At 35.3% G+C, this 15,681-nt stretch overlaps 1 protein-coding gene across 1 annotated transcript; it reads right to left on the bottom strand.

The window, feature by feature from the left end:
- Positions 1-1,490: 1,490 nt before the first annotated feature.
- Positions 1,491-10,945, bottom strand: LOC129273122 (nucleolar complex protein 3 homolog). The gene is made up of 5 exons (XM_064107824.1): positions 10,476-10,945; positions 9,513-9,727; positions 6,795-6,923; positions 3,416-3,544; positions 1,491-1,508 (listed from the first exon to the last, which is right to left on the bottom strand). The coding sequence occupies exons 1-5, from the start codon at positions 10,600-10,602 to the stop codon at positions 1,491-1,493; spliced, it is 618 nt and encodes a 205-aa protein (XP_063963894.1). The 5' UTR covers positions 10,603-10,945.
- Between the last annotated feature and the right edge of the window lie 4,736 nt (positions 10,946-15,681).

The following is a 15,681-nucleotide window of genomic DNA, read 5'->3' as shown; positions in this document are numbered from 1 at the left end:
CAAACATTGAATTGCTATGTACATCTTTCCGCCCATTCTATCTCCCAAGAGAGTTTGGCCAAGTTCACATCCTGCTCGTATATGTGCCCCCCGACGGAGATGCAGACAGCGCATCTGCAACCATCTCGGACACTGTCAACTCATTAGCCATGGCATCCCCTGATGCGCCAATTATCGTGATAGGGGACTTCAACCATTGTCGTCTGGAAAACATCCTACCGAACTATCATCAGGTCGTCGATTGTGCAACACGAGGAAATAATGTACTTGACCGATGTTACAGCTCCGTGCGCAATGCTTACAAGGCGACTGCCCGACACGGCATCGGCAAATCAGACCACTTAACTGTACACCTACTTCCTAAATACAGACAACTGATCAAAAGAGAAAAGGTTCAGATAAAGAAAATCAAAGTATGGAACAAGGAAGCGTCTGAAAATCTCCAGACCTGTTTTGATATCACTGATTGGGACTTACTCATCTCTAGCGCTTCAAATTTAGATGAAGCAGTAGAAATTATCAATGGTTATATTTTGTTCTGTCAAGATCTACACATTAAGGACAGAGAAATTACGATTTTTCCGAACCAAAAACCCTGGGTCAGGAAAAGTTTGAGGGATATGTTTGTGCAAAGAAACAGGGCTTTTGCAAGCAGGGACGATAATGCCCTGCGTGAGATTAATCATAACATTCAAAAAGAAATTGTTAAGGCAAAGAAAAAGTATAAAGAAAAAATGGAAAGTAATTTTAGATCTAATAATACACGTGATGCCTGGAAGTGTATGCAAACGATGACAGGTTACAAACCGAAACAGAAATCTCCCCCAATGTTAGATTCATGTTCTGTTTACGATATGTCTAATAGATTTAATAAGTTTTATGCAAGATTCGATGACAAGTGCTTTGACGCGGAGAGGGAAAGAATTGTAACCTCTCTTAAAGATCTCAATGATACACCCATAATATGTCAATACAATGATGTTGTTATGTACTTCAAACGCACCAACCCAAGGAAATCAATGGGACCGGACGGTATTTGTGGGAGAGTGCTTAAAACGTGTGCCCAGCAATTGGCAACCCCATTTGTCACACTTTTTCAAGCATCTTTGGACCAAAACTTTGTTCCACTATGCTGGAAGACATCGACCATAATCCCAGCAGCTAAATCACCTCAAGCATCTGAACTCAATGATTACCGACCAATTTCTCTCACCTCATTGGTGGTAAAATGTTTTGAACGGCTAATACTTCAGAAACACATTCTCCCACAGATACTGCCTGACATTGATCCTTTACAATTTGCTTACCAACCACGCAAATCTGTAAATGATGCTGTGTTATTGTTAACACACTTGATTGCCCAGCACGTTGATAAACTTGGTTGTTATGTTCGTACCGCCTTTGTCGACTTTTCGTCGGCTTTTAACACAATTCAGCCTCACCTACTGATGAATAAGCTAGCTGACACTAATCTAAAACCCTCTATCATATTATGGCTCCACAACTTTCTGACAGAGAGAATTCAAAGTGTAAAACTAAAAGGTGTTTCGTCGAACCCCCTCATTACAAACACAGGTTCCCCCCAGGGTAGCGTGTTGTCTGCACCATTATTTATTATTTATACCAATGATTGCATCTCATCAAGCGATGACGTAACAATAATCAAATATGCTGACGATACTGCCATCATCGGCATGATTCGTAACAATAACGAAAGTAAATACCGTGAAGAGTTGTTAATGTTTGAGAATTGGTGTGATAATAATTTCTTGGAACTAAACACGGCTAAAACAAAGGAGATGATAACAGATTTTCGTACAAACCGAGGTCAGACAAACCCAATTATGTTCAAAGGAGAGGTTATAGAAAATGTTAACAACTTTAAGTATTTGGGTACTATAGTTGATAGTGAAATTTCATGGAAGGATCAGTGTCAGTCTCTATATACAAAGGCCCAACAACGATTATACTTTCTTCGGAAAATGAATTCTTTCAATGTTGATAGAATTTTGTTAAAGCTTTTCTACAAATCAGTGATAGAAAGTGTTATGCTTTTCAGTTGTGTTGTCTGGTTCGGAGGGTGCAGACAAGAAGACATGAAGAAATTGCAGAAAATAGCCAATTGTGCTGGGAAGATTACTGGAGAAGTGGCAAATGTGACCAATGAATGCGTTCAAGCAATCTTGAAACAGGCCTCACAGATCATACAAAATAAGGACCACCCCCTCCACTCATGTTATATTCAAATGCGATCTGGAAGGCGGTATAGATCAATGAGGGCTCGAACATCGCGTTTCCTTCATTCTTTTGTGCCGCTCTCCATTCGAAAATACAACGAACAACTTCAATCAAGCCTGTAATCTTGCCACTTCGTCAGCCACCTACTATATTCTCACACATGTATACAATTTACTAATATTACCCTGATACTATCGACTGAAATGAAAGCATTGAATGAGCAATTGTCTATTTATAATGATGATTATGATAATAATGATGAATGATAATGATGATAATGATAATTAATAATAATAATAATAATAATAATAATAATAATAAAAATAATAATAATAATAATTAATAATGATAGGAAAATTATATTAATGATAATAGTAATAATAATATTAATAATAATGATAATGACAATGATAATAATGATATTGAAAATAAATAACAATAACAATAATTAAGAGCAAAGTTGTACCGATTTTGAGTGAAATTATTTTATATTATGTATTTTCCCCTTATTTGTATGACTGTATGTAGTTTGTTGTATTTCTTTGTATGTTTTTTTTTCTGTATATCCTGTAATAATGATAATGATAATAGTAATGATTGATTATTGATAATTGTAATAATAGAAACAATATTAATAATAATAATAATAGTAATAATAATAATAATAATAATAATAATAATAATAATAATAATAATAATGATAATAACAATGACAATAACAATAATAATAATAATAATAATACAATTAATAATAATAATCATAATGATAATAATAAGATTGATAATAATAATAATGATAATTATATTAATAATAACGATGATTAAGAGTAAAATGTTACCGATTTGATTGAAATTATTTTGTATTATGTATTTTTCTTCAAATATGTGTGATTGTATATATATTCTGTAGAATTTATCTTTACGCTTTGATTTTGTATATTTCTGTGTATATGTAAATGCCAACAAGAATATTTTCCTAAATGGACAGAATAAAATCAATTCTCAATTCTCAATTCTCAATATACAAAATTCAAAAAAACAAAAGGATTAATGTAGAGATCAAATTACCTGAATGTAGTTTCATTCACTTTCATCTCTTTATATTAATTTTCATCAATGATTTCAAGTGATCTCATTTGTCCTTTACTCGTTCAAACTAAAATTTTAATTCACTAACCCGTTTTTGATTGCGAGAGTAACGTTTGAATTTCTCTTTTCTTTCCTGTAACATCTTCTTCCTGTTCTCTTCAGCTGTATGACCTGTCTTGACCTCTTTGATTCTAAGAGATAAAAATGTGTTCAGGACCTTGAAGAGAGAAAAAGAAACATCATAATCTATTGTAAGGCTTGATATCCACTACCTTGCATTCAAACATGAATAAGAGGGGAATAGGCTGTCTTGAAGCATACAATGTCGTGACAGACGTGCTTTCCATATACCTTAATATTTGCAAATATAAAAGGTGTTGACACACCAGAAAGGGTTATAAATGAGATGCAAATAGAAACAGGTCAATACCAAACATGTTTGGTATGCATAATAATTACCATTGGACAGTACATTGTGTTTACATGTATTTTAGTTCTGACATAAGGGAATTTGCATCACACATTTGCACAAAAGGTCATTATAATCGTTTCTTTGGAACTCATATAATACTAAGCCTGAGTCATATCGATTATTTTGAAAACCGGTGTTCGACAGCTTTAATTCGATCGAACATCGATGCATCGAAATTTGAAGGCGGGGAAAATCGAGTCATTTTTTTTGCTCCGGCCGGCCGTCGATGCATGCGCTATGCATGCACTGACGGTCTGCGCTGGCCGCGCCGGGTGAGCGTTGCAAAAGCAGATGACAGAGCAAAGTTCGTTTGTATTTTCCATGATCACAAAACACAAAAAAGGCCGGGGGCAATGCAGAATTCTTCCCAAAATATCTTCAACAATGATATTTGCAGATGATAACATATAAGTTTAAAATGAAACAATATTAAAGACATGAATCACGCAGAGTCGATCCGAATGATTTTCGGTCAACTAGCATTCGCAGTCCAGCCTCGCACAGACCAGCCCCGTTCACTCACTCTCCCGAAACGACAGGCATGCTTGCCAGCGCCATGTAACAAGTGCAAACAGCGGGGAGAGCGCTGTAACTTGCCTGAGATTGTGTAGTTGGCGGGGTAGTTGGATCCAAAATTAGCTCCAAATAAATTGATGGAAATAAATACGTAATTTTCTCTGGATGGTCATTTGAATTGGTATTCAATGCTGATATATAACGATTGTGAGGAAAGATTGGAAAATATGAGTTCTGACGATGTTCGAGACTTAATCCTGATAATGATAATCCATTTATTTTAGACACAAGAGCTTGTGATCGAAATAAATACGAATGTCTCGGATCGAGCTCTAACTTCATATAAATTATTATTGGATGTAAAATAATTACGATTTAATAAGATTTTATGGCCATACTAAAAATATTGACGATGTCAGCAAAGTATGTTATGTTCATATGGAAGAATTAATAGTATTATACTGGCATTATTTGTATTTTTTATTCCATCTCTGGACGTCTCCGAGCTCCGAGAAAAGAAGCACAATGCGCATGCGCGTTCGATGACGTCTGACATATTTTCCATTCATGAAATCAGAGCCCAAAGTTGGGCACAAACAAGCTTCAAATTGATGGGAAAAAATATCAAATGTAATTTTTCTCTGTTGTGTCATGTAAAATATTATTATATGGTGATATTACGATCATCAAAAGAGTTTCTACATGTTGACAATGTTCGATAATCAATCCTGACGTGTAATTATTTTTTTAGACAAGTGCGATTCCACTCACTCAAGTCGATCGTCATGTGATGTCCGCCATTGAAAATTGAAACGAAATACAAACGTTTCACATCAAGCTCTAAATTCATATTAATGATTATCATATGCAAATTATTGTTAAATATTACGATTAAATCATGTTCTATGGTCATGATATTAATATTGTTCATGAAAGCAAGATTTACTTTTATACGTTGATCGCATCCATTTTCCGGCCATTTTCTGATTTGATTAAAGCACAGTACTGCGCATGCACGATCAATGGCGACTTCCATTCATAAATTCATCGTGCATAAATTATCTCGGCACGAGCAGACGAGCCGTGCAGACGAGTAAGACTCGAACTATGATCGAAATAAACTTCAAATTAATGGTGAATAGGCATCATAATTACACAATCCGTTTCATTTTGGGGGCAATATAAATGAAGTAAGTAGTAGTCGAGACGGATATTACTGTTTATTTTGATGTTTGATTGTGTGAACCAAATGAATCGGCCGGCCGACGTATTTTTTTTTTTTTTCGATGCACCGATTTTGCAAAATCTGCATCGGCGTTCGATGACATCGATCGAACACCGTTTTTAAATCGATTCGACTCAGGCTTATATAATACAACAATAATAAAAAACAACACACCATTAACCCTATCTTAAATGGGCTATTTCGGACCAGTATATACTGGGGGGGTCAATTTGACCCCCCCCTCAGATCTCGGCCGCTGATTGCGCAATCGCCGCGAAAATTTGCAAGCGCGTAGAGCCGGATTTAAACTACAAGTGTACAGTAAAATTTTCAAATAAAAAAAATATATATTTTTTATTAATTAATTATGCGAATAAGCATATTAAATTTGCCATAAAATTTGGTTTTTTGTGTATGTATTTGCATTTAACTCAGTTTATGTAGCTAGTTGAATGCTAATTTTTGGTGGGAGTATCAATTATTACATTTCTAACAAATATCTACAAAAAAATAGCAAAAATATAATTAATTTCTTATGTATTTTATGGTTTTTAAATTCTTATGTATTTCTCTGTTTTTTCAAACCTTTGTTTTTTATTGTTTTTCCCAATGAACTTTGTCGAGGACCCTTTTGCGATCATAAATAGCATAAAATAAATCCATTTAAACCAACAAAACTAAAAATAATCATACATTTATGATTTTTGGTTGAAAAACACAATTTGCATTGACTTTTTACACGGAATCATGTTTTTGAGCAATTTCTGGTCTGACATGCACTTACAAAATGTTGCATAATTTTGGAACTGCGTACCCGTGCGCAAATTTGGTCTCAAAAGATGCGCAAGTCTTGAAAGTAAAAAGTCAGTGAGTGGCGCAGTCAAAAAAATCACGGCGTAGTGACAAAATTTGTTGGGGGGGGGGGTCAAATTGACCTCCCCCCCCAGTTTAATAAGGGTTAACTATAAACCATAAAAATTTCAGTCCATATAATATGGCATGTTATGTTGCATTACAAACATTAAACTTCCATGTAAAGTCCGTAACAAGCATGCGGCCCACACTTGTGCGGTTGGCGGCCGAGATCTCCCTCCCCCCTCAGCTTTGAGATGGGTCCAAATAACCCAGCTCTACTTGAGTTAAATCTGTCCTATTGAAAAGTGGCATTCCCCCCAAAAAAAATGCAATATTAAGGTCTGTACGGTGATGCTTTTTCACAATAAGATTGAGTGAAATGAAAGCTTGAGCTCATACCTCTGGGGAAACTTGATATCCATTGTTTCTAGCAATTCGACTGATGAAACGAACGGCTTCAAGGGACGCATCTCCCGTTGAATCTCTTCTAAATAACTGCTTCATACACTGACAACAAGTAGTAGCAATCTGTTTTGGAATAATATGATGCACACAATGTTCCTACTTCAAAAAAAAAATAGTTCAATAAAATTCTTATTTGATGTTTTTGTAACTAAAAAAATTAATTTAGAGTGTTAAAAGGACCCAGGCCGAATTACTCATAAGATAATTAGTGGATAGGCACTATTGTCACTTTGTGTCTCATTGTTATTCAGCTGTGCAACACACAACTCTGTCTAAATGGAGAAATTTCTGAAATGTCTTTCACTTAAGAAATATGACTAGGTATCTGGTGCAATGCAACATATAAAAATAAAGGATGAAATTCTACCATTGACTTGTAATTTATATTTGATTAATGCCAACTTAAACTAAGCCAAATGGGACTATTGATACAGTGAGCAATAGATTCAATACACCTTTAAAACCAGTTTGAGTCCATAAGAGTCATATTAACTCTGATACAATTTACACCAGCCAACAATGAAACAAGATAGTATTAGTATGAAAAGTTCTCAATCAACAATAAAGACATCAGATTCATATCTATAATTGCTATCATTGACAGTACAGGTAGAACAGAATGTACTAGCTATTCTCTCACATCAACAATAATGATATCAGTTTCACCTCCATTGCTATCATTGCCAATACAGGTAGAATAGATTGTTCTACAGTGCGTCTCAAAAAAAAACTATACACTTTTGAAATGGCTGCCAAACAAAAAATATGTCACCTTGGGGAAAAATACCTATATATATGGAAAGCCAATAAAGGAAACTTTCAAATGACACCAAAAAGTTGGAAAACTATTCATGCTTGAGTGAGCACTACCCACTTAAACAAAGGGTATGAAAATTAGGGTGGGCAGGAATTAGCCTTTCAATTTCTTTCAGTTTTTGAGAGGCGAATCCCCTGGAACTTGCAAAGTTGAGGGTGTTGTAATAAATTAATGATCAATCATTATTAATTTAGGTTCTTAGAGCTAATTTCAAGAATTATCAAATTTAAATTTAATGCATGAGTGAACATGAATTACATTTTTAGTGCATCATTTTGACCTTTTCACGTGGATGTCATCAATGTGTTAATGGGAGTCAGAATAGGGATGAGATAGGACTTAGGTGGGGGAAGTAGGTTGATGGGACAAAGGCCAACAGAACACTTAGCCACCCCCCCCCCCTCTCTCTCTCTACCCCTTCCTCCCATCCTGAGAGACTAGCCTTTGCTAGGGTGAGCAGGAATTAGCCTTCCAGTTTTGTTTAGAGATGAGTCCTTTGGAACTTGCCAAGTTAAAGGTGTCATGCTAAATTATTGATGAATTGAGATCAGTTTTTGGTTTCTTAGGCTAATTTCATGAGTTACTAAATTGAAATGCAGTGCATGAGTAAACAGGAATTTTAAGTTTAGTGTAGCATTTTAAGTTTATTATGTGGATCTTAGCAATGTGCTTGTGAGAGTCAGAGTAATGTGATGGTACCTTTTGCATGCAAGTGGGTCAGATAGGGTAAGACTGGGTATAACAGTTAAAAGGGCATTCTTCTTCTTTGTGTTCTCTTACAAATTTCCTCCCCTTCACCCCCTCTTCTTTTCTCCTGGATCATGGTATTCAAAACTTACATGCTAAGTGACTGATGGTTGATGGGTCTTTTTTTTCCATTGAATGATTCTAAGAAATTGACTAATTATGATGATTTATGAATTCATTGAAAAAGCTGAATAATTGATTGATAATTTATTGAAAAAGCTGAATGTTTAATTTATCACATTGATTGAGTTGATTTACTAACAAATTGTTGATCAAATGGTAAAAGTTCATGACCGAATTCTCAAAATTTATCAAAATGACAGTCCGCTCTGGACTTTATGCGTACATGTAATAGCATTCAGTCTCGATTTAAGGGAGGCTAAACATTCTGTTGACCTTTTACCCATTAGCTTACTTCACCCACTTAAGTCCTATCTCACCCCTTTTCTCCTTACTTCAATGAACACACTGCTGAGATCCACATGATAAAAAGTTAAAATGCTGCACTAAAGATTACAACTGACACTCACTCATGCATGAAATTTCAATTTAGTAATTCATGAAATTTGCTCTAACAATTTAAATTGATCATTAATCTATCACAACACCCTCAACTTTGCAAGTTCCAAGGGACTTGCCTCTCAAAAACTGAAAGAAATTGGAAGGCTAATTCCTGCCCACCCTAATTTTCATACCCTTTGTTTAAGTGGGTAGTGCTCACTCAAGCATGAATAGTTTTCCAACTTTTTGGTGTCATCTGAAAGTTTACTTTATTGGCTTTCCATATATATATATATGTATTTTTCCCCAAAGAGACATATTTTTTGTTTGGCAGCCATTTCAAAAGTGTATAGCTTTTTTTGAGACGCACTGTAGTTTACTCTCTTTCCACCTCTCATCATCATCATCATCAAGGGTGACAGCAAGAAGAAATTCCGCAAAAAGCTGTGAGCGCCGTAATCGGTTGCTGAGGTGATATAGGAGCGCCTTGAGATATATAAATATCCTATATTATTATTATTTTCATTAATAATATTATTGTTACTATCATTACTATTGTTATAATTATTATCTCTGACATCACATACCTTTTCATGTATACTAGTCATCTTATTAGCTACCACAGAGATGATGTTTGTCCTGTAATTGAAGTGAGGAAGGGCATTTAGCAAAGAACATAAACACTTGGTGGCTGTCTCAGCTAGGCTGACCTTGGCCTGGTCTGGGAGAACCATTCTTGGTTTAATTCTTTGAGCTTCCTTCTCCTTAGCTTTCTTCATCTCAGCCTTTGTCTTGTGAACCTCTGTTAAAATGAATAATACTTGTAAACATGAGGGAGCATAAGATCAGCCTTATTGTGAATCTGTCAATATGTAAACAAAACAGAGCAAGTGATTTTGGTCTCAAACATACTATCTTGACATTCTGATTAAAAAATGATTTGGCTAAAAACAGCAAAGAAACAAAGTGTGTAATAAAATCACCAAGATAAAAAAACAGACAAACACAACATCATACAACTTTGGAAAGGTAAAAATAAGGGAGTTCCTCTAAATTCAGAAAGGCTTTAGGTCTTCTGACATTAAAACTGGTATGAATTGGTAAACTGAACCAGAATCTTTTTTGTAAATCATTCAAGAACAGATTAAAAGAAGAAAATACGAATTGACAAAGAGATGTTACTTTATCTGTATCTATGTTTTAAATCAAATACAAAATAAAGTCTTTACAAAGCCTGCATATGTGATTGCCAAATAAATGATTACATGAAAATACAATGAAAAATTCTATACAAAGAGACAGCATGAATGAAAAAAATATATTCAGTAAATTCCTAATATTTTACAATGATTTTTTCATAAATTATGTAAAAAGTAAATTTCAAACTTATTTAAATAAATGGCAAAATCATAAGCAATATACACCACATCTTTGCCTATGACTCAGAATGCACATCAAACTACATGTATTCTATTAAATAATGGGGTGGGGAAAAATCCACAATTGTGTGACTGTTACAAATGAGGTTACTTATTTATTCAAATAGTTACCATTGATTGTCTTTTCAATGTATTCAAGATACAGTCTGTAGTTTGTGACAAGACCTTCTTCAAATTCCCTCTTCACTTGGACATCCTTACTGAGCTGTAGAATAGACAAGTTGGAATACAGTGTCATTCTTTCAAATCAAACAAACCAGTGCAAACAAACATTGATAGAGGAATCCCCACCAACACAAGTTTCTCACACTGCAATATTGGATAGTTGGGTATCAGTTATCTCCAGTAAGTTGTAATACCTTGTTATGGGAATTGTCCCCTATTATGATTGCCAAGCAATGTTCACACACAACTTCTTGTCAGATACCAACATATACAGTGCGTCCCACAAAAAACGAAACCGAGATTTATCGATGATTTATCATAACTTAATCGCAAATACAATAGACAAATGACCTACCATTTTGAAGCTTAGAATCTCCTCTTTCATCTGAATTACTTAGATAATTTCTCATTCACGCATGAGTGAGCAAAAACAATTTGAAAAGGGGATACCAAAAAGTCACTTGGCGGGCCGTATCTGGGTTTTAAAAAGAAAACCACATTTTTTAAAAGTTCAATATCTGCTCTTCAATTTGATACCTCAATTACAGAAAATGGTCAAGAAATAACAAAGTTCTGGTTATTTGAAATAAGGCTTGAATTTCAATAATTTCATAAAATGAAGAGGTTTTACAGGCTAGCGTTCAAACTCACTCGACTATCCGTTTTGTTGACGCTCAACCATGCATTAAGTCTTTTGTTACCGTGCGATAGCTTCGGTGGGAAACCGGTGAAAACACGTTTATTTAATGAAATTATGGAAATACAAGCATTGTTTCGAGGGATCATGACTTTTTTACTACTTGACCATTTTCTGTGATTTAGGTATCAAAGAAAAGAGAAGATATTGAACTTTTTAGTCATGTGATTTTCTTTTCGAAATTCAGATACCCCCCGCCAAATGAGTTTTTGGCATCCTTTCTTCGAATTGTTTTTGCTCAATCATGCGTGAATGAGGAATAATCTAAGTAATACCAGATGAAAGAGGAGATTCTAAGCTTTACATTGGTAGGTCATTTGTCTATTTTATTTATGATTAAGTTATGATAAATCATCGCTAAATCTCGGTTTCGTTTTTTCTGGGACGCACTGTATAGTAGACTTGTTAAGAGGTTGAACGCTGCATTTTTTAGTACAAATGTCCCACTTGGCACAAATGTTCCTTGAGTCAAAAGAAAAAGATTCATCCAAAGAGACACGCTGTATCTATGCAAATAAGCAAGTAATTTCAAGTAATTTGCATAAATTTGCATTTTATTTCGATATAGTGAAAACAAGTATTTAAGAATATATTTAACCAGAACTGCCCTAAAATTGGAAATAAAGACTTAGGGTAAGAAAGGGAAGAAAATTGTCATAAAATGATTGGGATTTACTTGTTTATTATTACCTAATTTACATAAATTATGCAAATTATAATTTAAAACAGAGTATTTTTCATGAATCCTGAACTGTTTTATAAATAACAGCAATTAATGCACAATGTCAACATTCTACATGAAAGATAATATATTAGCGAAAACATCGATATGCTTCATGACAGTATAAGTGTCTTAATTTGCTTAGAAAGAGGGCAAATATGTCAAAATCTATTACGTGATATTGTGCTAAAACGCGACCAAAACAAACCTCTACGAATCCGACAATAAAGCGATCAATGGTATGTCATTCGAGATAACACAATCCCAACACAATAGCTTCCATCGGCTTCTCGTATCGCTTTTGTTGGTGTGTCTGCCACACCGCAATATATGGTTTATACGGGCAAAATGCATTTCGGTATCGGTAAAACACCATTTGTTTTATTTGTTTCTAATTTGTTTCTCTTGGAAAATTTACAGGAAACATTGCTTTGCAGGTTACTGCTTTAATGAAGCTCTGGCACTTCAAAAATGTAAACACATGAATCATGACGAATGTACCCCACCTCAATCCATATTTTAACTTTATTACAATATCTTTCTTTTGGAGACCCCGAAGTGGCAAAACTGCATTCCCCCGGCATTCCTGCTACTTTACAATACCAGTTTGACTTGAATTATCGGCTTGGAAGAGACAGATGTATGAGACATCAGTCAACATGTTTATTGAAGAAGGTTTTTGGATTATTTAAGCCTACGCCCAAGGGACCCCTCCGAATTTACCCCATCCCCTCTCCGTATTTCGACACTAAATAAAAAATATTGTGTTTTAAAGCCACCGTTAAGGCAAATGGCGTTTTTTGGTATAATAAAGCAACTTTTATATTTACATTTTTATAGTTATATTTATTATTATTATTACTATCATATAAAGGGGATATTGTTCTGCAGTTTGTAATTATGCTCTAGCACAGTAAAGGCTATAACCAAACAGGAGAGTGCCTAGGATACCCTTTCCCCCTTTGGTTTTATGTATTAAAAAATAATTTGTCTTTAGAACTCTCAAAAGATTACTTTTGTTTGTATTGATATCTTGGAAAAGATTGAGGAGAAAATACTCTACAAGTGACATGTAGAGGAGCTGTGGTACATTGAAGAACAGCCACACGTGAGCTCTAAACTACCCCGATTCCTTTATTGATTCCACTCTATGTTAAATCTAAATATTTTTAGTGCCCAATCGGAAGAAAGATGCATTTCTACTACACAGTAAAGCCGCTTTACGTTCTCCTCTTGGGAAATAAACATAGAAGGCATTGTTTTATATCGCATAAAATAAGTTCGTGTACAAGAAGGTGGCCTGTCGAAGTAGCCCAACCCTTTAAATTTTTTTGATAATATATATTTAGAATTAGAATATCGTCTAAACGAGGCCCTCATCTGGAAAAGGGCACTTATTAAAGGCAGCATCTACATTATATAGAGGAGGCTCTGGCACTGGGAAGCGGGGGCTGAAGCACCCGCAAGATTTTCGGGGGGGGGGGTGCTGCGTGTATTATTCTCCATAGACAGCACCCCCTGGAATTCTGGCAGACGTGACAAATACGGAAAAAAAACGTTACCAAAATAACTTTCATTTTGTAGTGCAATCATTTCTGTTTATTTTCTTGTTAAATTTCTTGGGACCAAAATTTTTCATTGAACCTTTTTTTCTTTTCAAATTTACATCAGCACCCCCTGTAAAAATCCTTCACAGTGCCCTGGAGGAGGCATTTTTCTAGTGCACAGGTTATCATGGTTATGTAAATAAATTCTGGCAAATTAAAGTCTACTTCTATGGGAGCTAGTTCCCCATCCCTTTCTATATTTTGACTATAATTTGAAATATTTCATGTTTCTGTAGCCCTCATGGTGGCAAAAAGGCATCTTTGACACCTAGTAAAGCAAATTTTAGTTTTATCGAACCTCTGTTTAATAGAAAGATGAGACGTTGCTCTGTCGATTTCATGTTATAAGTTAATTACATCCTATTCCACAAAAGAACATTCCTCTTACTTTATAATAATTACCATGGCTGGCTAATGTATAGTAAAAGCACATTTTTCAATGGAACCTCTTCATATTTAGTATTACATTACAAGAAGATATTGGAAATTGTACCAATACTCATCTAAATGAAAAAATATGTCTATGTTACGAACAATAATATATTTTGATGTGTGCTCATGTACTAGAAATGCCATGGGGGCTCCCATTGGGAAATGCTTTGATATTCCAAATGCTAATGTAACCAGTATAGTAGGGTCCTCTATTTCTTATCCAAGAGAACAATAAGTATTAAAGTGGTTTTACAGTTTAGCAGAATTTGCAGAAATGTAACTAAACAGATAATTAGTCGTGTAACTTCTTATATATAGGTTTCGATGGGGATAGGCTGTAAATTGTCAGGATTTCTCTTCATTTAATTTTTATGCCTCCTTTATCTTAGGACGTTAATGAAAATAGAAGCTGATTTAATATTCAGCAAAAGCGCACCTTTTACAGAAAGGGCGTTATTAAAAGAATATTTTAAATAGACTTACATAGTGAAAGGAAAGTGATGGGGCTACTTTGACAAGCAACAAGAAATAGTATAGGGTATAGGCTTTAATGTACCAGGACGTCTTTTAATGCAACCTTTAGAACAATGTGTCCTCTGTCCTTTTTTTTCAAAAGATCAGTGGAAATGACAGCGATAATTTTGAATAAAAAATATATAACTCTTGATAATGAGAAAGGGGTGGGGAGTACCTTCGAGAGGCTCCCAATGGGGTTTAGGCTTTGGATACCAGAACGTCATTATATAACTGCAATAATGCCCTTTTCCGTCTTTCTCTAATTTTAAAAAGTAAAAAAGGGGCCTAAGCTTTCGATCCTAGCAGAATCTTCGTCGGAGGCAAAATGGCAAACATATAAAGTGGAACAACCATAATATAGACCACAAACAAGCTACAGCAACACTAGAAACAAGGAGACAAAAGGGGCATTAGAATCAGGGTACTAATGGATAATTCGTTTTTCATTCCTGATTTTCGTAGAGCAAAAACGGAAGTCAACCTCATGGATTGGTCTTTGAAAACACAAAAACGAAATCACAACGAGAAAAACCCCGTTGTGATTTCATTTTTGGAGATCAAAAACAGAAGAATGAAATCAGAAATACTTTTGGTCCTCTCTGATACCTCATTCTATACCTGTGTTTGTTATATATTAAAAACAAAATCAGAACACGCTTTCTACCCCCTGATTCTGTTTGGAAAAACGCAGACAGCGAAAACGAAATCGGGTAGTTCGCTTTCCACTTCCTGCTCTCTGATTTCGTCTTTCGCACAGCCAACAGCCAACACACGTGCACGCAGTGCAGTGCATGCATGATAAGACCACGTGCAACAAAAATTCACTTTAACATGGCTTTTTCCAGCGTTTTCGGACCTTCGCAGACAGTGGCGTAGCTAGGATTTTTTTCCCGGGGGGGGGGGGGGGGGACTGGGGGTCCTTGCTTTTTCAGGGGGGGGGGGCACCGGCTATTTTTTGCGGTGTGTGTGTAATAAAGTAATTTTTCAAGGGGCCCCCATGCAGGGATATCCCGACGGCCTAGCCAGGGTAACCACGTACCCTAACTTGTAGAACTCGACTTGGGCAACCAGATAAACACTGACTTGACCCGGCGCATGCACATTTAGGGGGCAACTGGTTAAAGCATCTCATGAGCAGATCTTATTCATATATTATACTCAGTCCTAAATCCTCCGCCA

Source organism: Lytechinus pictus, chromosome 12 (genome assembly GCF_037042905.1).
Source record: "Lytechinus pictus isolate F3 Inbred chromosome 12, Lp3.0, whole genome shotgun sequence".
Taxonomy (NCBI): domain Eukaryota; kingdom Metazoa; phylum Echinodermata; class Echinoidea; order Temnopleuroida; family Toxopneustidae; genus Lytechinus; species Lytechinus pictus.
Note: the sequence above shows the minus strand (reverse complement) of the source record. Positions and strands in the feature narration are given on the sequence as shown.

What these genes read in the sequence shown, in the direction of transcription:
- LOC129273122 (XM_064107824.1), bottom strand. Translation starts at nt 10,602, where the DNA reads ATGACACTGTATTCCAACTTGTCTATTCTACAGCTCAGTAAGGATGTC. An exon ending in TGACTAGTATACATGAAAAG is followed by an intron (nt 6,924 to 9,512) that starts GTATGTGATGTC and finishes ATTCCAAAACAG; the next exon opens with ATTGCTACTACTTGTTGTCA. An exon ending in GATATCAAGTTTCCCCAGAG is followed by an intron (nt 3,545 to 6,794) that starts GTATGAGCTCAA and finishes TCTCTCTTCAAG; the next exon opens with GTCCTGAACACATTTTTATC.